This window comes from Crotalus tigris, unplaced genomic scaffold (assembly GCF_016545835.1).
Source record: "Crotalus tigris isolate CLP2741 ecotype Arizona unplaced genomic scaffold, ASM1654583v1 scf7180000018172.2679963, whole genome shotgun sequence".
Classification (NCBI taxonomy): Eukaryota; Metazoa; Chordata; class Lepidosauria; order Squamata; family Viperidae; genus Crotalus; species Crotalus tigris.
The window spans coordinates 385,348-407,635 of NW_024096864.1; the positions used below are offsets into that span (position 1 = coordinate 385,348).

The 22,288-nt window shown below is 42.0% G+C and overlaps 1 protein-coding gene across 1 annotated transcript; it reads left to right on the top strand.

Moving 5' to 3' along the window:
* Positions 1–104: 104 nt before the first annotated feature.
* Positions 105–17,356, top strand: IRS4 (insulin receptor substrate 4). Its single transcript, XM_039348723.1, has 2 exons — positions 105–4,000; positions 14,302–17,356. The coding sequence occupies exons 1-2, from the start codon at positions 442–444 to the stop codon at positions 14,304–14,306; spliced, it is 3,564 nt and encodes a 1,187-aa protein (XP_039204657.1). The 5' UTR covers positions 105–441; the 3' UTR covers positions 14,307–17,356.
* Positions 17,357–22,288: the final 4,932 nt, after the last annotated feature.

The following is a 22,288-nucleotide window of genomic DNA, read 5'->3' on the forward strand; positions in this document are numbered from 1 at the left end:
CTGCCGTCCCGCCCGCTCCTCCAGGCTCGGCCGCCGAGTCTCCGCGCCCCGCCTTCTGGGCGGGCCCAAGCGCGGCCTCGCCTCGCGGCCCCCCCTTTTCCCTCCCCGCCCGCTCGCCCGCCCGCGCGGGAGGGGGTGTGGGTCACGTGATGTTTTCGCCGTGGTGCCGCGGAGCCTGCTTGCTGGTGTGAGGAGAGACGCGGGAGAGTCGGAGCAGCCCGGCGCGTCTGACCGGCGGCCGAAGGGTGGAAGCCGCCGCCGCCGCCTTGCCTGTCTCCTCTTAGGCCGGGAGCCGCCAGCTGGGCCGGCGCCGAGGAGAGAGAGAGAGAGAGAGAGCCGCGGGCACTCATGTCGGGCCGGGCCTGGGAGACCCTTCCCTTGTGAGAGCGGCTGCTTCCCTCGCCTGGCGTAGCGCTTCGGACCCTGCCCCGGCCCCTTAAGATGGCGAGCGGGATGCTTGGCCCCGCCGGGGAGGGCGGCTGCACCGCGCTGGAAGGCAAAGACGAGGCGGCGGGCACCGCGGCCGGAGCAACAGCAGCAGCAGCAGCAGGCACGGGAGACGGCGTCGGCGGCTCCTCCAGGCTGGCGGCGAATGAGGAGGACCAGGAGCCGGCCGAGAGCGCTCCCTGCCCGCCCCCGCCTCAGCCCCCGCACCATCTCCTGCTCCTGCTGAGGAAATCGCCCAGCAGCTCCCTCTGCCTCGTCCAGGAAGAAGATGCCCTGTTGCTCGGGGACCCCGCCGCGCTGGGCCGAGCAGGAGCCCCTGCCACCCCCCTGGGCCGGAGTGGGCCTCCGGTGACCTCTGCCCGGGGCTGTGCCCTGACGCCCCCGGCCAGCATCACCTGGGGGGACGACGTGAGGAAATGCGGCTACCTGAGGAAGCAGAAGCATGGGCACAAGCGGTACTTTGTGTTGCGGGCGGAGAGTCACCTGGGCCCGGCCCGGCTGGAATACTATGACAGCGAGAAGAAGTTCAAGAGTAGCTTAAGGGCGGCAGCGGCGGCGGCGGCTGGAGGGAATGTGGCCCTTTGCTGCCCGTCCCCCAAAAGGGTGATTCCTCTCTACCAGTGCTTCACTGTCAGCCGGAGGGCAGATGCCAAGCATAAACATATCATTGCCCTGTATACCAAGGATGAGTACTTTGCCATGGTGGCTGAGAACGAGCCCGAGCAAGAAGGGTGGTACCAGGCCATCAGTGAGCTCATGAGCCAAAGCAAGAGAGGGTTCTTGGAGCAGGAGGACCAGACCGATCAGCAGCTGGACGACGACGATGAGCACTACGGAGCTACCCTCCGCCCAGGAACGGTGTTCAAAGAAGTTTGGCAAGTCAACGTGAAGCCTAAGGGGTTGGGGCAGACCAAGAATTTGACAGGGGTGTACAGGTTATGCCTTTCCAGCAAGGCCATTCACCTGGTCAAGCTCAATACTGAAGTACCCTCCGTCCATTTGCAACTAATGAACATTCGGCGATGTGGGCACTCGGAAAACTTTTTTTTCATTGAAGTGGGCAGGTCAGCCTCCATTGGACCAGGTGAGCTATGGATGCAAGTAGATGATTCGGTGGTTGCCCAGAACATGCATGAGACTTTTCTAGAGACCATGAAAGCTCTAAAAGCCTTCTCTGAGTTTAGACCTCGCAGCAAGAGCCAGTCTTCTGGTGGTGGCAGCAGTACCAACCCTATTTCCTTCATAACTACCAGGAGGCATCTTGGTAATCTGCCCCCTAGCCAGACTGGCCTACAAAGAAGGTCCCGAACTGAAAGTATTACAGGGGGGACTCCTCCTACTACCAAAAGCAGCAGTGCTTATCGCTTCAGAACTTCTAGTGAAGGGGAGGGGACCATGACCAGACCATTTAGATCAGTTACTGGAAGTCTGATTCATTTGAATACTGCAAGGATGAATTTGGGCCGCCAAGAAGGGAGTGGACGATACGTTAGAGCAGCATTTAGCTCTTCTTATCATACTCGGTCTGCCTCTCTGCCAGTTTCTCATTTTCCTTCTACTACTAGTCCCATCAGTGTTTCTTCGGGAAGCGGGCATGGCTCAGTGACCGATAACTTTGTAAGGCCTTCCAGTTCGTCTGTGTGTGGGTCCCCAAGCGATGGAGGTTTCATTTCCTCAGATGAATATGGTTCTAGCCCTGGAGACTTCAGGTACTTTCGCGTCAGAAGTAACACGCCAGATTCCTTGGGTAATACTCCACCAATCAGAGAAGAAAATTGTCTAAATGAATACATGTCCATGAACAAACAGCAAACGGATAATAGTTCAAGAGATGATTACCGGGAGGCTGACAAATGCTTTAGAAAAAGAACATACTCGTTAACTAAGCCTGCTTCAGTACCAGGACAACAGAAAACAGCCCAAACTACTTTAGATGAAGATTCCTCAGGAAGCCACGGACGCCTGTCTTGTTCTGAATCACCAAGATTTAAAAATAACCCTGAACTTGAGTATGAGGAATCAATTCTTGATTCTGTATGTAATCAAAGCAAGAATAAAGCCAGAGACGATGGATACATGCCAATGATGCCAGGAGTTGCATCTTCTCTTGCAAGCAACAGTGACTACTTGCCAATGACTCCTAAAAGCACATCTATTCCAAAGCAGGTCAACAGTTCCTGGTTGTCAACTCAGGCTGATTCTAAAGGATATATGATGATGTTTCCCCGGACTGTCTCTTCACCTATACGTAATCCCTTAACTGAGTTTAATTCTAAATCTGGCCCTGAAAAGTCAACAAATAATGAGTATATGGATATGTCTCCTGGAAATTCTGCTGCTCCAAAGCAACCCTGTGATCCAGATTATATGCATGCCAACATCGATTCCAAAAATTTTGGCTCATATTTCTCTCTCCCACGAAGCTTTAAGGCTGTAACCGGGGAACATGATGAATATGTTCCAATGTCATCACCTGGAAAATTATTGTATGTTGGATCTGAAAATGGGAAAAGCAACGAAGTTCTGGCTAATGGCCTTTCCAGATCACCCCATCTGAAAAGTTCAGAGGAAGGCCTCGCGCAGAACAGGATTACTAGGCCTACAAGACTTCCACTCGGTACTAGAGGTAGTAACACCATACCAAGAATGTACGATCGCACAATTCCACTTGAGCCATCTAGCCCCGGTGAATATATAAATATAGATTTTGGTGAGAAAGCGAGTAACACGCCGTATTCCTTATCTGCAGAAGGATCTCCATCATCTCTTGGTTCCAGTAGTGACCATAGGCAGTCACCGCTTTCCGACTACATGAGTGTTGATCTGGACGTCCAGTCCCCCAAAGCTGCTAAAGAACTATCTAACTCTTTGACGGACATTTCAATTTATGCAAATTCAAGTCTCTCTAGAAACCTGCCTGATGCTGATTACGCTAGACTTTCATTTGGTACGGCTTGTGTTAGCACAGCATGTGGCCGGATTGATGACTACACCGAGATGACCTTCAACATGGCAGCCACACCACCTGGACCATTTGCCACAGAAAGCAAAAACGGATTAAAGATTGATAGTCCTCCTTCTATAGTTAACCGACTGTGCATTGTTGACCAGTATGCTGGTCACAGGGACTTCCCTCTCGCTAATCCGGATCCTCCCGTAGTACCTAAAGTCATTCGAGCTGACCCCCAAGGAAGGAGACGGCACAGCTCGGAGACCTTTTCTTCTGCAGCCACTGTGACCACCTCTTCCTCTTTCTTTACTGACAGTAGTAAAAGGCACAGCTCGGCCTCTTTTGACAACGTGTGGCTGAAACCGGAGGAACACATTTCAGATGGACACGAAAGCAAGATGTCCAGAGATACTTCAACTGGGTTTCAGAATGGCTTAAATTATATAGCTCTAAATTTGCGGGAGAATTCACTAAACTGTGAGGAGAGCCCTAGTACACCAAATTGCCACCTCTCAAACGGTACTCTAAACCTGGAAAGTGGAGTATATGTAAGCATAGATTTCAGCAGATCAGACAGTTTGAAGTGCAACTCCGCAAGAAAAGGTTTGTAATTGTGGCAGGCACCCGCTCTAATGCTTAATGCATGTAAAGTTTCAGTATATTATTTTGAAATGCAACTTTATAAAATGTTATGGATGTACCTTAACCCTTTTCATTTCCCAAACCTTTTCCTTGGGTGGCATCACTATATAAGGCACTACTATCCCTTAAACAGAACCCTTCTTCTCTGTTAGATTGCACACCCACCACCCTCAAAATATTGTGGGTGTTCAGTTGCAGTCAAGGAAAACTGAAAGGTTCTGAGCAAAAACAACACTGACCAAAGAATTAAATCATTATCACTAAATGTTGTAACTCTTTGACATGATATGCTTCCCCCCCCCCTTGTTAAATTGTCCTTATTATGCTTGGTAATACAGTAGCCAGATTTAAAGTATTTGGGTAGGCATAAATCATGTTTGCATCTGTAATTCCCAAGTTTGGATCAAAAGTTTTACATCTTTCAGTATAGTAGCAAAACAATAGCTGTACACGTTCTAAAGAATTTTGAACCATCTGTTTTAAATCCTAATGTTTCAGATGCCTGAAATTTATTTTCTCATTCATAGTTTTAGAGATCCCTTGCAAAACAATTTACATTTTCTCAGGTCTTGGAGAAGAAATGCTCCAATTACAATACAGTCCCCCCCTCTTATGTTTTTTTTTTTCCTGTGGGAGGAAACAGGCTGTAGGCCAAAGCGAGATTTGCAGCATTATTTATACTATTTTAACTTTAAAATATAGTTTTATAAAAGTAATTATTACAATGAATTAAGTTGGATTCTCTTCCCCTAAAGATTTCTGGGAGCAGTAGTTTTTGGAAGAGAAAGAAAAATAGAACACACCTCAGTGTGCTCTATTACATGATTACATGATTCTAATTACTGTTTAAATTATGGTCACTTAGCAACTAATGATTATTTTCATGTACTTTCTGTACATAGTATTTAAAAATACCAGAATGACAACTGAGTAATAGATTACTATGGTTTTTTAACAAGAACTCTTTGACTGTCCCTCCATGTTAAAGACATTATAAAAGTGTCCTAGAGTCCAACATTTTGAACAATGTTTCTGTGTACATCTTACATTTTGGGGTCGGTTTCTAAAATTGAGTCCCATGTTAGAGCTCCCATCATTTGTGATTATTGCTTATATTAGCTGAGGGTTGGGGGGGGAGGGATGGGGTTGTAGTCCAACGCTTCCTGAAGTCACCAGGATGGGAAAGTGCTTTACAGCCTATGGAAAAGCTTACATAAAAGATGAGTCAGTCTGTAAGCAGGGCACTGGGGATTTAGAAAAATATGCAGCTTGCCTTGGTGTTCTTTTCTCTTGTTTTGACTTTGGCGAGATTCAAAGCGTTCTCCCTAAGCTATTGAATTTCAGTCGTGTGGAATTCATCTTTTTTTAAAAAAATTAAGTGCACTCAGCTCAGTTTCATTAGAATCAAAACTAGTGAGACCTTATATACTGCTTTGGAGCTGCTTTAAGAAAAACTCAGTTTATATCTCAAAGGGTAATTGTACTTAACCAGCATATACATATGTGAAGTGAGAAATTGGCTTTCTGTATCTGACTGTAACAATTTTAAACTTTTAGCATGTTACTATCTTTTTGCTATTGATCCCTCACTTGAAAACTTAGGAGAAAGGTTGCATTTGCCCCTGCTTAATTTATATATTACTCCATCCTGAGGTTTACCATAGTAACTCTTAAATATGAAAAGAGATGAAAAGTTTGGGACTGGGAGTGATGGCAGTTGCTGAGTTTGGTAGAGTTTAAGATTCTGACTGTTATTTCCTTATTCAAAAGCTATGGGACCTGCAGTTTGTGTTTATAAGAGTTAGTGTATTGTAGGCAGTTGCTACCATCCAGCCCAGAATTATGAGCATTTAAGCTCATTGACCTAGCGCTCCTTATTTTCCATCTCTCGTATGATTAATCACCATATTTGAATAAAGCCTGTTCCCAGTGGTAAAAATGCTTTCCTGCTTGGAAGTAATTGGGAGCTTTTCAAGTCCTACCGAGGTAGTGTTTTCAAGTATCTCTCCTTAGTCATTGCACCAAGTGGAACCATGAAATATAATAATGTCAGAGTAGGTAGCTTACGTCTGTCTTGTTGCTATGTTCTGGCTTTATTTGTAAAACACCACAAAGTCCAATAACACTTTATTCTGACATACTGTAGGAACCCAACTTTCGTGACTAGTAGGGCTTCGTTTTGTCGCGTGAACTTTGAAACAAGGATAAAGTGAATAAACAATGACCATAGCTCAGTACATTCTGTGAATGCAGCCTTTCTCATTTCATCAGTGAGCAAAGAAAGCAAGAACATCACGACACGCCTATTCAAACTTGCTTAGGCTACTTCAAGGCTGTGTCTGGGACATGTTTGTCTCTAGATGTTACAGCCTTAATAACAATCTAACGTCAGAGGTGTTTCCAGTATTCTGTGATTAAGAGCTAACCATCAAGGTGCAGCTTCTGTTTATGATACAGGCTGAATTGCTCATTTAATTTAAGCATCCCCACTGAAATTTTCTAACGTTGTTTGTGTGTAAAATGCAGCAGATTTCCCATAAGTATGAATTATGAATCTGATTCTTTTACTCCAAGGCATCATAGTTTTATACAAACATTTCTGCTCAAAATTGTAAAGCAAAACGTGAGTTTCACGTAACGTGTTGAATGCACCTGTTTTTCTCAGCATGTTTCACATTTGGCTTACTAATGTGTACGTCTTTTGCTTAAAAAGGATTATTGCTTGAACATATTGCCTGTAGTTTCTGCAAATAGAGCTCAAAAGGGTTTGTTCTTCCAATCCTTAAATATACTAATTAACACAAAAACTTAATGAACTCTGCAAAGTTTCGTTGTGAGAAGCAAGACTCATCTGCCAGGCATTGCGCTGTACTGAAGTTCCCATTTTTCCTGGGATCCAGATAAAATATTGCTAGCAGTTTTTTTTCCTATTACTAGGCCCCTCCTCCATGCTTTTTATGAATAGGAAGAGTTGATTTCCTCTTGCCAAACAACTGGAAACTAGGGAAGCAGAACATTATATTGTGATAAATTGAAGGTGACATCTTGTGAGCAGGAGTAAACATTAGACTGAAGTGAATTGTAACAAAACACCAGTCACTTCTTCTCACAGAAAAGTCCATTCAGACTGTGGCAGTTTGTAGCAAAGGAGTGGAAACAAGAGTATCCAATTCAACTCTACTGTTTATTCTCCCAAGCTTGTATTTGAAGCTTCTTTTGGCAAGTGGTTTTAGGAAGAAGTGTCAAGCAAAAAGTCAAGAATCTTTCCCCAATCTTTTTATTTCTTCTTCCAGAATGCTTCCCCCCCCCCAAAGCCGGTTTCGTTTTTATTTCCACATAGTCTTAAGTTTTTCTAAATCAGTAACTCCTCAATTGTATTGTTTTGGCTGATGCACTTGGAAAACCGTTTACACCGCCTCCCCTTATAAATAATTAAAAATGCAACATCTGATCAAGAATCTTAAAATGGAGGCAATTTGGTACAAAAGAAAAACTTAACCCAGATTTTGTTATTTACGTTTCAGATTAAACAAATATCAAAAGATTGAAAACTACTGGGAGAAAGCGTAGAGGCTAATCATTCTAATAATACACTTTTTCAGATGTTTTATAACTTTGGAGTTCCACGTTCTGGCACAATTGCTTATATATGATGCACGTATATGAAGTTGGTAAATTGTGGGCAGTCTTCCAGAGTGCAAGGAAAGTTGTTTCAGATACAGGTAGTCCTCGATTTAGGATCGCAATTGAGCCCCAATTTCTGTTGCTAAGTGAGATATTTGTTCGGTGAGATTTGCCCCATTTCTTGCCATGCTTGTTAAGTGAATCACTGCAGTTGTTAAGTTGGTAACACGATTGTTAAGTGAATTGTGTCTGCATGTCATGAGGTCGCCAAGGGCGATCGCATGATCCCAGGACATTACAGCCATCACAAATACAAGCCAGTTGCCAAGCATCTGAATTCTGGGGATGCAGCAATGGCCACAAGTTGTTTAAAATATCGTATATGCCAGCGTATAAGACGACTTCCGCAAGCGCTAAAATTGGCGCAAAACACGGGAGTCGTCTTATACGCGAGTCGTCTTATATGCCAGAAATACTGGTAGTTTCCGGCATATAAGATGACGTTCTAGGAATGCGGCTCAGCGACAAAGACGGGGGTCGTCTTATACGCCGGGTCGCCTTGTACGCCGGCATATACAGTAGTCGTAAGTCACTTTTTTCAGTGCTGTTGTAACTTTGAGTCATCACTAAACAAATCACTATTGGAGGACAGTTTAGATTGCAAGAAGAATTAAAGAACAAAGAAGTATTGTTGACTCTAGTTACCTTGCTTGCAATAATTACATTGATTGTAATCATGAAAAGAACTCTTCTTCTACTTTTGACATTGTCCTGTTTATTTGACCTGAGAAAATTCCATTCCAAAGCACCATCTGTAATAGAAATATTAGCATAGTATTTCACAGCCTGTACTCGTAGAGCAGTGGTTCCCCGCCTTTTTAATGCCGCGACCCCCAACCAGTCGTAAGTCGAGGACTACTCAACCGGTCGTAAGTCGAGGACTACTCAACTGGTGCAGCACCGTTTGCAGAATGGGACTTTTGGCGGGCTCAGCCGGGCAGCCTGGACAATTCCTATTGGCTTTTGAAAGCCAATAGAATTAGACTCTATTCAAGAGAGTCTATTCTATTGGCTTTCAAAAGCCAATAGAATAAAAGGGAGTAGGACAGCTAAGGAAAAGGGGGAAAAAATGGCAGACTGCGTTGTTTGGCGACCCCCGTGAAATGGTCGTTCGACCCCAAATGGGGTCCCTACCCACAGGTTGAGAACCATTGTTGTAGAGGGAGCTAAATCTCTAGTTGGCTACAGGGCTGCACCTGCCATCTTACTCCCTTCGGATACTTGGGGCTACATGTGTCATGTAGACCTACCCACCCAATTATATATTATCAAAATAATCCACTTTTTCTAATCATGACTTGTTTAGCAAATCATGGTTTAATATGGTGTGAAATGTGCATGTACAGCCTGCTCTTACGTGCTCAATTTAATAACACACTTTCTGCATCGTCAGTTCCTATCAGTTTCATACTCAAAGCATTTTTTTAAAGTCTTTTAACATCAGAAGTGCAAATCATGGTTTAATTTTGTTTGCAGTTCTGATTTTTTTTTATTCAGGTTGTAGTTTATCAGTTTAGATAAACTACAAATGACAAACGATGAACAAATGACAAACCAGAAAATACTTTGTTAAACTGAATGTATAAAAATAAATTGCTTGCTTCCATGCATGTTGTTCACTCCCAGTCTTCTAAATTTGAGAAGGTGACATATGGATATTTGACATCATACTATGCTTAAAAGATGCAAAGAATTATTTTAACCTGCAACTTGAGAAGCATTTTAGTAGGGAAAAAAGCACAAGAAGTGTTAAACTAGAATTTTGGTTGAAAAGTTTCATATGTAGTATATTGAAAAGAAAAGTGTGATTGTTGGAAGCTTGGCTTGTATTTCTGTTTAAATTACTAAAACAAGGCATTTCTTTATTAACATTCTGTGTCTTGCAATAGTTTAATGGAATTGTTTCAGTTTTAGTATTCTTTAAGCATGTTTTACTCATCTGAATTTATTGATTGTTCAGTGTGCAAATCTGTCTTAACACACAACAGAATCTATTATGCTACTGATCAGTGTTGGAAGATATAATAGCATATAATATTTGCATTGAATTATATGATTAAAGATTTTCCTATATAAGAATAGCAAACAAAAATCTCTCTGTAAATTGTTAACGAATTAAATGTCCAAGCTTCACAGTTGAATCTGCATTTTTGTACACCTTAAAGTAATTGGCACTTCAGTGCAGTCATAAATGAACATGAATTTGGGTTTTAAGATCCTATCTGAAGGTACAAAAAGCACTTTATAAGTTTCTTCCTAAAACATTTAGGAAGAGAGATCTGAATAATCGCAGGAGTCTGAGAAAAGAAATCTGCATAAGCAAAAGCGAACAAAAAAGTGACACGTGGCTGCAGTTGTATTGGAATGATGTATTCTCTTTCAAATATCGTGCAGACAGAAGTGTCTGTTATTCTGATGTATTGTTAGCAACATCTCCCTAAATTTGGAAAGGCAAATGGGAAGAAAAAGTAGAAAGTTTAGCAGCTGGTGGATTGTCCAATATTGGGATCCTAGCATGCATTACTTATTAAGATTAAATACCCAGGATCTGGTTTGTTCTCAGATGCATAGTTTGCTCACCTTTGGGACACAAGCCAGGTCTGGTTTTGAAGCTGAACGTTTCTAAGAGGTCTAGGGGGAGAAATGTGAGATTTAAAACATGGAGATTTTTGTTTACAGTACATAATACAAGAAGGTTTTCGTTAAAAGTGAGGAAATATCTTTTAAAAACTGCACAATCTTACTCTGTGGAAAGGGATGGGGAGAGGAAGAAGAGAAGGAGAAATCCTCACCACTGTTTGCCCTAAAGTTATGACTCATCCATAAACTGTTTGCATGACCCAGAGAGCTGCTGGCTCAGCCCACCCTGCAAATTGCTGTTTGTTTGTTTTTTTTAAAAAAAAACTTGGGTCATGTGTAATTTTATTAGGCATCTGAAAGGCAGCCTAATGACTACCTTGGTACTGTACATGTTGAAACAGAAACCGGTGGCTTTCTGAGATGAATTGGCTAAACTGAAGAAGGCAGAGCATCAGCTCATGCCACAACTATTGCAATGGCCATCATTCCCTCCTGTTGCTTTATGATCGGGATTTTTCAGCCACTGAAGCTGTAGCTAAATGCTAAAATAAACTTCACTCAGATTTTTGCCTGTTAGGCCATTGTTGAACACACAGGAACTGTTTCAGGATAGAAACAGTACTTCCAATAGGTAAAATAGCTGTTTGCCTGGCCTCTCATCCCTAGACCAGAGGTAGGGAACTTGGTTCTTTTATGACTCATGGACTTCAACTCCCAGAATTCCTGAGCCAGCCACGCTGAGGGGAAAGGGAGAGGTTTCCAAGCTGAGCCATGCTGGCTCAGGAATTCTGGGAGTTGAAGTCCATGAGTCATAAAAGAGCCAAGGTTGCCTACCCTTGCCCTAGACCAGTGGTTCTCAACCTGTGGGTCGGGACCCCATTTGGGGTCGAACGACCATTTCACAGGGGTCGCCAAACAATGCAGTCTGCCATTTTTTCTCCCTTTTCCTTAGCTGTGCTACTCCCTTTTATTCTATTGGCTTTTGAAAGCCAATAGAATAGACTCTCTTGAACAGAGTCTAGTTCTATTGGCTTTCAAAAGCCAATAAGGATTGTCCAGGCTGTCTCTGCCCTGCTGAGCCCGCCAAAAGTCCCATTCTGCAAACGGTGCTGCACCAGTTGAGTAGTCCTTGACTTATGACCGGTTGAGTAGTCCTCGACTTACGACCGGTTGCGGGTCGCGGCATTAATAGACAGATACAGGTAGTGGCACGATAAAGAACCCTAAATTAAAAACAGAAGTTTTATGAATGGATTCGGGGGGGGGGGGAATATAAATTGTCACAGAGATGGATTTCTAGTACAAAAGGACTTTCCTTTTTACCCCTTTGGCCCAATTTCTGTTCTACATGACCTCCCAAAGCCCGGATGTATATATTGGGTCTTACCTTAATAAAACACTACAATTGGTGCTTGCCAGTATACTGTATGCACCCGTAAATGTTACTATGATTTTGCGTCCCCCTCTTAATGACCGGGCATTATGCACAATTATTTGAAATGGGAGGCAGCACATTGGAAATGATTAAATACTTTGAAATTTATTTTGGGAATAAATTATTTAAGAGCCGAGATTTCCTTTTAGGGTGTCAATGACAGAGGCATCCCACTGTTGCTTTTGTCTACCCATGTGGAGGAAGATTTCCAGTTTAATTTCTTTCCTGTGCAAATCAGATTATCCTTTCTTATATGTGACTTTTGTCCCTCCTCACAGAATCCTGCCCCTGACGTGCTTGGGTTTTTTTTGTTTTTGTTTTTGTTTTTTACATAGAGGAAGTGTTTGATCTTTGATAACATTCAGATATGATTCTAATTTGCTAATAGAATTATTCCGCAGAATTATTCCACATATTAACATGTGATTCAGTCCTTCGAGGCAAGAAAGAATGTGGGTACATAGAGAGCCTTGTTGTTAGGGGAGGACCAAATCCAGAGGGAGGAATTTTGTAATCACACTGAACTTACATAGTGGGATAGATGATTGTTTGAAACACATTCAGTAAGTGGCTTTAGCATAAGTGAAGGGGAGAGCTACTGATATTTTGCAGTGGCTGGAAGAGAGATCATGGCTGGTGTAATTCTAAAAACTCAACCTTCTCACTTTTGTTCTGCTTTTGGAAGTAGAGTTGTTGATTGGGAGGGCAAGTGTTTCATTTATCTCTTGTTTCCAGTAAATAATCTTTCGTAAGTGTGTCATTTACCTCAGATCCCCAATTCCTGAATGATGATAAATCCCAGAAATAACAAAGTTTAGGATGGTTGACTATATACACACACATACAAGTCTCTTCTCTTTTGCATTATCTGAAGTATAAAAATACCTTAATTGCTGCTGCTTTCATAAAGAATTAAGGGTAAAAATCTTTATGCTGTTACGTTTTTGTCCAGTAGTTCCAAAGAAACATTCGTAGGGAGTTGTGAATAAGCCGCTGGATGATAAAATTCTTGCTTATCTTGTCTGAAAAAAGTATGCAGAACTTTGGAATTAGTATCAAAAAGTAAGAATAAGGTAAAATTTTGGATTCTTTTTGGGTCTGATTCCCCCTCAGTTATAATTTTGTTTCATTATTTTAATTCAACTGTGTTAATTCTGCAGGAAAATCTTAAGTATCCATAGAATTTTGCTTTATAATCCTTCTTACTTGCTTTGACAAGGGATAGTTGGGACAAGCCTCTTCACCTCCAGTGGAGAGCCTAATCCTATTCCTGGGTATAAATTGTGTAGCAAATAACAGCATTTGCTGTTAGGCCTGTGAACAGGGTTTCCTTATTTCAAGGATGCCACGTTCAACCCTGGTGGTAAATTACTTTGCATACTAAGTTGTGCAACAATTCACTAGAAAAAATGGGCAAGTTTTTTTCTCTGTTGGTGTTTCTTATCTTTTGTAGTATTGTGAAAAACCATCCAACTCTTAGAAAAGCCGCTGTGTGCAAACAGCTTACAGTGACCTGCATGTGCTTTGGTTTCTTTAAAAGTTTAAATTTACTAAACCAATGGATCACTTGGTTTATCTCAGTATGAAAAACTTTGAGTCATCTGAATGTCTTCTGTGTTAAGCGGTGAAATGAAATTAAAAAAAAAAATAGGGAACTCCTTTTCATGACATCATTCTAGTTTATTTTGAATTACAATAAGTGTATTTGTAGTTCCTTTATAACAGTGTCAAAAATATTGCTACATCTGTAATATATTTCTAAGGAAGAGATCATGGAATGCCTTTTGTGGAGCAGAACTTTATAATATGTCTAGACAACCTAGGATCTGTTGCTTCATGCTTTGTAAATATTTACTTACTTAAAGAGAGAGAAACAGATTGACCACGGGCTGGTACAAAGGCAGTGGGAGCAGGAGCGGCTTTTGATTTCCTGCTGGCTTCCCCATTGACTTTGCTTGTGGGAGCATCGAGAAGATGAAGATTCTTGAAATTTCAGTTCCTTTGGAGTAAGGAGTCCTGCATTTGAGCACATTCTTTAAGTTAGCACATTTGAGGTACTTTGATTTAAAAATGTTGCCCTGTGATGCACCATTTTGGGTAAACAAAGGTTACAAACCTACACCATTGAGAATTTTAGTAGGACATAGATTCTAAGGCAAACGAAACGATAAGATGCCAGTTGATTGGACATCACTCTAGTAAAATAAATATCACTCCGCAGAAGTATCCATTTATACTCTTTATCATTTACATACCTGTGGACTGCCTTAAACAAATGCAGGACAAGTTAATCTTCTGGACAGCTGAGACCGTACAGATTACATGTGGCACCTTAGAAAAGAAATTTGGCAAACCTCCATGATAGTTGGGAAGACCAAGGTATGGACTGGCTTCAGTGGAATTTTTTTATGTGGTTTCATAGCCATAAATTGTCCTTGGAAGTATCTGAATGTGCCAACCAGGATTTTAGTTTGAATTCCCCTAGAAACAATGTGAGAAAGAAGTGCCTCTCTCTTTCCCCTCCCATTTCAGTTGCACTAAAATATTTTTGTTCTTTTCCTAGACTGATGGCATTACCATGGAAACCATTGTGAGAAGAGCAGGCTTTCCAGCTGGTATCTCCATAATTGTGTGGTGCTTTTGGAAGCAGAGCCCATCTCCAGCTAACTCTGTTCCCTTCCACCAGCACAGACGTGGACACGCATCATTGGAATGAGATTTCACTGAGGGGTGGTGGAGTCTACAGTCAAAGCGCTAATCCAAATGAACTTTTGTCATGGATGAATTTGGAGGAAAGAGAGGTTTTCTCTCTCTCTCTCCCCCCCCCCCGCTCTCTGGCTCTCCTAGCCCCATCCGTGAGACGATACGAATGCTTGAGTAGAAAAACAATAACTTCCTGCACTACTTCTACATCTCCTGCACCAATTGTTTTTTGTTTCGAGAAGTCGCAGTATCAGAGAAGCTTCCTATGCTGGGTTTGCTTTTCTAGTACTTGAAGGGATGGCTGAAACAATTTATCATTGGCTTAGAGTTATTATTTTTTCTGCAATTGTAAACCCATTTTGAGAGGACGGGGAACACATGTCAAGGCGATAATCCTAAGCAAAACGTGTTTGTAACTCTCGACGAAATCAGTAGATCATAGTTTCAGAGCTAGAGGCCTGCAGCTAGTCTTTTGGATAGCAAATTTCCAACACACCACACACACGCACACACACACGCACACACACAATACTCCCAGTTCCCATTAACTAAAACAGTAGAGTCTGGGAGGACGCTGTTTCCATTGCCTGCCTGTTCTTGCATGCACCATAGCGATGCTCTTGTTTACCTTTCTCTCTAGAGGAGCTACCATTTTTTCTTCTCCCTCCCACCTTCGGCAAAATAGTCCTTTCTCGATTGTTCCTTTGGTGGCCCCTTGGAAAGGGGCCGCTGATGGTAGCTGCAATTGTTGGAAAGCAGGTGAACTAACTGCCAGTTGGTGGGTGAGAGCACCTAGCGTGCTTCCTCTTTTCTTCTTGAAGAGAATGAAGCAAGCAGAGGTCCTAGTTTTGTACTCCGTTACAAGGGAGTAAGCGTCAGTGAATTTATTGGTACTTAAAAGGCACTCAACGCATGGAATGGGGCCGTAAATGAGCAGTCCTCTCTCATGCTGATTGATCCCCACTAGGTGATGGTGAAATTTCATAGCCGCAAAGAGCAATTTGCTATAAACCAGAGAAGTGGTACTCTTTTTGTTTGTTTGTTTGTTTGTTTAATTTCACTTTACGGTACAATAAATTTATGAGTCCTATATCTTTTTTTAAAAAATAAATAAATAAACCTATGTCCTCTTAAGTTTAAGAGTGTTCTGAGAATATTTGGAATGTAAAAATAGAACTGAAGAATTGGTTGTATCTTGATTATAGTTAAAAGCATTTTCTTACGTCCCTGTATAGTTACTTCTATGACTTTTAAATTTTGGATAAAATGGGGAGTTGATTTTTTTATAAGCTGAAATGGGGGGGGGGGAATTGCAACTGTATATTAATTACCCTTGCATTACCATGTTAATGTGCTGTAGAGCTTTTTATAGAGAGAATCCCTTAATTTTACACTTTGATAAAAGATCCCTTTTATTTGGAGCCCATTCTTTTATTTTCCCCTAAAGTTAGCAAAAAGTGTAACTAATACTTTATTATTATTAATATTATTATTATTACGCCTACTTGGGGAAAAGAAGACCTTTCTTACTAGGGGTGTTGTTTAAAATTGGAAATTCAAAATTATAGCGAAAGCTAGGTACATCATATTCTAGGCTTCCGCCATTAGAGAGCTTGACGCTAGGGTGGAGACACTGAGTGTGCATTAATAATTAGAAGCACTGATACTAGAAGGAGTTGAAAACAGGACACAGATCCTCAGGTGCCACGTGGCTGGTATTCCTTTACCTTGAATATTGTACAGATACGAAGTGCTGCCTCATGTTTTGACATCTGATCTTTTGTAAAGCCAATTAGATCCTTTTCAGTTCTGATGTCCATCACCATGTACTGGAATCTTTTTTTGTTTGTTTCATTTAACGTGCTTCTCGCCTAACGGTCTAGGGAACTTTTGCCAAATATAGCCGATACCGATGAATTTACGTGGAGTGCTGTAATCAGAAAGGAGAAGAAGAAAAAGTTGCCGAGTTTAAAAGCACAGATGAGTTTCTGAATTTACTAAAGCAGGATTTTCAAGAGTAGAGTTAACGAGTTGCTGCTAAACAGATCTTAACTTTAAAACTATGACCACTTTTCTAGACCGCAGTGCTGTCCTGCCATGTCTTTTTGGGTTAAGATTCTATAAATTAGCAATGCAATAGGCTAGTCCTCACCAAGCGAGCCTCCCGACCAATTTGTTTAGCTTGCCCGTCCCAGAATCCTGGGCGTCTGAACACCTCTGGAAGGGTACCAATTTGGAAGAGGCTGCAGAAGGTACTTTTACATCTCTTAGTTGAGTAAATAAAATTGGGGTGTGTATGTGTGTGTATGACAGTTCAGAGAGATGAATTGTGAAAAAGGTTTGATGAAAGCCACATGCGCTACATACAAATTCCCGAGGCGGCTGTAGAGCACTGATTTTACAAATGCTGAATCAATGGGTAACCTCACAACTACTGCTACAAAGACTAACAGGTACAGCATAATAAAATATGCAATCTTTCTCGTCTTAGTTTACAGCAAGTAACTTATTCAGTATTGTGCTGGAGGACCATCTGCTAAACACATCGCTCTATGTGGGCCACCTTCCAGCCACCCGTTCGATGCTGCTGTACAATACAGAGAAACCAACGATGGAACAATGTCCTGTAAATTTTTAATTTGATATTGGACAGTTGTCTGTACAAACTAAAGACATATATGATTGAAAGTGTTCATTATATTTGCTATTTCTGCTTCACTGATCTGTTTAAAGGTTTTGAGCTGATTGATCTGGCTGTGTCTTCCATTGTAAATATTGTTACATTGTTTTTTTCATGGTAAAATGCAGCACATTTTGCAATTTTGGGAGACTAGCTTGAAGCTCTGTATAGTGTTTATATTTATCTGAATTGGCTTTCCATAGAGCTACTTGCAGTAAATGTGTTCATGTAGTGAGTGGTTGAGTGGTTCTTTAGACTCCTGACTTAAAAGAGTGACACACACCCGTGTTCAATTCATTTTTAAGAATGGATTTAAATCTTTAAAATGCTTCATGTATACCTTTTCAGCTAAACACTTCTCTGGGTTGTTCTGAATGCCCCAGGGTTACTATTTTTTTTTTAATTCATTCAAAACTATAACAAGCACGAGCCCAAGTGTGATTTAAATGAAAGTATGATTTAAGGCACTTTTTAATGTGTTATAGTTTAACTCCTATACAGCTCCCCTTTTTTTTCTTTAAAGCAGGGGTGTCCAACCTTGGCAACTTTAAGACCTGTGGACTGCAAGCCCCTGAATTCCTCAGCCAGCTCGGCTGACTGGGAATTCTGAGGATCGAAGTCCAGAAGTCTTAATATTGCCAACATTGGACACCCCTGCTTTAAATGGAGCATGGGAAAAGCGTGTTTAAAGCAAGGGGGTTGCGTTGTAAATCATTCCCAGTCATTCACTTCATTCACAGAAAATGCCTTTCCAAATGTCTAAAATAATAATATGAGCCAGAGGTCATGAGTGGCTTGTGGTCATTTGTATCACAGTTCTGAATTTCAGGAAATGCCACAGTTGTCCCAAAGTCCCCCCTTCCCATGTTTCATTGCTCCAACAAGGTCATCCCATGCCTAAAAAAAAACTGGTTCAAAGGAGCATCTGAATTAAAATGGACACAAGGGAAACACTTATTTTGGGGTGTACTCCAGTAATGAAATAGTACCCTATAAACAATCCAAAATAGGAGCTGTCTGATATCTGAAAATGGTGTAAAAACCTCTCACCCTTTCAGCTGGATGAATTCAAGCTTCCCATATAGTTTTCATTACTAGGATTATACATTTGATAGAGGCTATGAGCATCACATCCCCAAAGAACTAAAACAATTCAACTCTCCTAATCGTTGTTAATGTTCGTCAACTGTCTTCTCCAAAGGTAGCTCTGGTTGTGGCCAAATAAGATCCATGGTTTAACCCCGTGGTGGCAAACCTATGGCATGTGTGCCACAGGTGGCATGTGTGGAGCCCTCTCTGTGAGCACGCGCACCCGTTGCCCCAGTCCTAGTCCTTCAGCTGAGTTTTATAAAACCTTTTCACTTTGGGCCTCCACCACCGTGTGCAAAAAAAAAAAAAAAAAGGTTCAATCAATTTCAACTTCTTGTGTGGGTGGGGGAAAAGATCTTGCAAAGTTGGAATTGATCGATTGAACTTTTTAGTCCCACCCAGTCTGCCATTACCACCGCAGCCACGCCCACCCAATGGGCCATGCCCAACCGGCACTCGACAATACATAAGTGGGTTTTGGGCTGCAGTTTGGGCACTCGGTCTCTAAAAGGTTCGCCAACACTGATTTATCCCATTCAAGAGGTGCCAGCTTCTGCGCAAAGCTGGTTTATGTATATTCCTTTAACCTCACAAGTTAGGATTGGAACTGGAGAAAGAAGCTTAGATAGAAGAGTTGAAATCTGGAGACAATGTTAACTGTGCAATTTGGAAAAATGTGGGGCACCTTTTTGAACAATAGAACTTGTCCTTTGAAGAGATCCTCTATCTGTTTCTCTCCAGCTCTTTCAATTTTTGGCTTTAGCTTTGATCTTTGGATTTGTGTGTTAGGGGGAGATACTATAAATGTTACATGTGACACTCTCCCCAAATCCCATAATACTCCCTGGAGCTCTTACAGACCTTCCCCCCCCTGGAGATACTGGCCTAATCACGATTTCCCCTTTCTCTGTTCCTTCAGCCCTGTTGGACTAAAGTTAGCAGGATCTTTAAGAATCTCTAAACCTCTGATGCCGGAAGATTGATCTGGACGTATTAAGTGCTCATTGTGATACCTTGCCTTAATCTTGCCACAATTCTAAAAGTCAGCCTGCAGATTGAAAGCTTGAAGACAAAGACAGTTATTTTCCTCCTGGAATAAATTGAATTAGCAAAGGAGAATATTCATAGCTCAGGGTTGAAATGAGGGGTGCTTTGTGCTCTCTGAGCTTGGTAGTTTTCTTGAAGACATTTTGTTACCCAAACAGCACAGATGATGTTAACTAGTTTGGGTAATGAAATGTCCGCAAGGAAACAGCCAAGCTCAAAGAGCACCAAGGACTCCTCATAAATTTAATCAAATAGTCTCTCTGTATTTTAACCCAGTCTTCTAGAGCCACTAGAAGTTATTCCCCCCCCCCCAAGTCTTGAATTTGAGACATACGCTTAAAAGGCAGAACCAATCTACACTCCCTTAATTATTTAGATAGCAAAACTATTTAGATAGCAAAACTATTTAGATAGCAAAATTAGTTAGCGATAGCAAAACCAAGGGCTTTTGTTTTTTTGCCTTTCCTAGGGTGGAATCCTATCCCAGACAAAAACTGTCACAGAAGTTATTAAGCTTTTCCTGTGAGACTACCTCCTAAGGTATTAACCGAATGCAACGATTTGTATCATCTCTGTGTGTGTGTCATTCTATGCAGTTACCTTTTGAAGCATGCATTGAATTTCAGGTGCTCCTGGAATCAAAACAGGAAATATTTACAGGGCTTTTCTTTCTAACTGGACTTGCTTTCTCTGGAGGAAACAGGCAAGCCTTTCTCCCAGAGATTAAAATCGTAACCCACAGCAAAATCACTCTGTGTACTGCATGCTTTCCAGATGAAGCAGCCCATGCAGCCCAGCTCCCCTTTCTCCTGGCCTCATGTTATAGCAGACAGCATATGTTAGGAAGAAAAAGGAAAGGGGGGGAAAAAAAAGGCACTCCTGCTACATAGCAGAAAGTCATACGAGCAGTAAATAAGGCACATTATCCAAACAACGGTTGGATAATGGTTTTTACTTTTTGTTTTGTTTGTTTTTTGAGCAAAAGAACTGCTGAAGGGGTTCTGCTGGTGAGATGACTTGCTGAACCTGGACAATGGTCAACGCTTCTGTTTCAGAGGCTTTGCTGAGGTTCTGGCCACTTAATAATAATAATAATAATAATAATAATAATAATAATAATAATAATAATAAAGGTGGAAGAGACCTTGGAGGTCATCTGGTCCAACCCCCTGCTCAGGAAGGAAGCCCTACACCATTTTGGACAAATGGCTGTCCAGTCTCTTCTTAAAAACTTCCAGTGTTGGAGTATTCACCGCTTCTGGAGGCAGGTTGTTCCACTGGTTAATTGTTCTGTCAGGAAGTTTCTCCTTAGTTCTAGGTTGCTTCTCTCCTTGGTCAGTTTCCATCCGTTGCTTCTTGTCCTGCCTTCAGGCGCTTTGGAGAATAGCTTGACTCCCTCTTCTTTGGGGCAGCCCCTGAGATACTGGAAGACTGTTATTCTGTCCCCCCTCGTCCTTCTCTTCGTTAAATTAGACCTACCCAATTCCAGCAGCCTTTCCTTATATGCTTTGGCCTCCAGTCCCCTGATTATCTTTGTTGCTCTTCTCTGCTCTCTTTCTAGAATCTCAGCATCTTAACTTAACTCGGCTCCTCTCCAGAACAGGGGGACAACTTCTCCAAGAGGACCAGCAGTTTATAATAATAATAATAATAATAATAAAATTGGAAGGGACCTTGGAGGTCTTCTAATCCAACCCCCTACTCAGGCAGGAAAGCCTATACCATTTCGGACAAATGGCTGTCCAGTCTCTTCTTAAAAACTTCCAGTGTTGGAGCATTCACAGCTTCTTGAGGCAGGTTATTCCACTGGTTAATTGTTCTGTCAGGAAGTGTCTCCTTAGTTCTAGGTTGCTTCTCTCCTTGATTAGTTTCCATCCGTTGCTTCTTGTCCTGCCTTCAGGTGCTTTGGAAAATAGCTTGACTATTGACAACAGTTTTGACAATAGTATTGACAAACTATTGACAATAGTTTGAAAGACCCTCCCCTTTAGGTTTTTTTCTCCCCCCCCCTCTAAAATAACCAGTGGAAGTTAGTGCTTAGAGGGTAGAGAGAAAGAAAGAACAGAATTGGGCTTTAAAAAAACCTGCCGGTTTACCCTATAAATGATTCTCTGTAGAAACCTGTCTTTCCAATTTCTTAGGAGATAACTTCCCCGTGGGATTTTCATTAAAATTATGTAGAAGTCTCTCCAATTTCTTTGGAATTTTTCCCCCGTGGGATGGCTGCATGGATGGGCAGATAAATAAAAGAGACAGGAAGTCAGATAGGTTTCACTACGAGAAAAAGGGCCAGTGGTGTGTTTTTCTGTCGCAAGAATGCATTTCTGCTTTGTTCCATAGCCTTGACTGCCCATCACCTCCAAATGTGAAAATGCTCCACAGGAAGTGTTCCTTCTAGATGTGATTGGTGGGCTCTAATAGGAGGCAGAAGGCTAAGATCTCCAAAGTCCACTGAAAAGGACAGTCAGATGCATTTCGTCCTTTAATCTGGTCTCCAGGCAGCACAGAATGATCTAGAAGCCACTATGTCCTCAGTACTATTTGTATCAGGGGTCTCCGACCTTGGCCACTTTAAAACTTGTGAATTTCAAGGACTAGAATTCCTTAGCCAGTCTGGGGAATTCTGGGGTTGAAGTTCACAAGTCTTAAAATCGCCAAGGTTGGAGTTCCCTGATTTATAGGACTTAATTCATGACTGCTCTTTTAAAGGCCAGATCCTGAAGTTGAAACTCAAGTACTTTGGCCACCTAATGAGAAGGAAGGACTCACTGGAGAAGGGCCTGATGCTGGGAAAGATGGAGGGCAAGAGAAGAAGGGGACGACAGAGAATGAGGTGGCTGGATGGGGTCACTGAAGCAATAGGTGTGAGCTTAAATGGACTCCAGAAGATGGTAGAGGACAGGAAGGCCTGGAAGAGATCAGCCCTGACTGCTCTTTAGAAGGCCAGATCCTGAAGCTGAAACTCAAGTACTTTGGCCACTAATGAGAAGGAAGGACTCCCTGGAGAAGAGCCTGATGCTGGGAAAGATGG

What these genes read in the sequence shown, in the direction of transcription:
- IRS4 (XM_039348723.1), top strand. Translation starts at nt 442, where the DNA reads ATGGCGAGCGGGATGCTTGGCCCCGCCGGGGAGGGCGGCTGCACCGCG.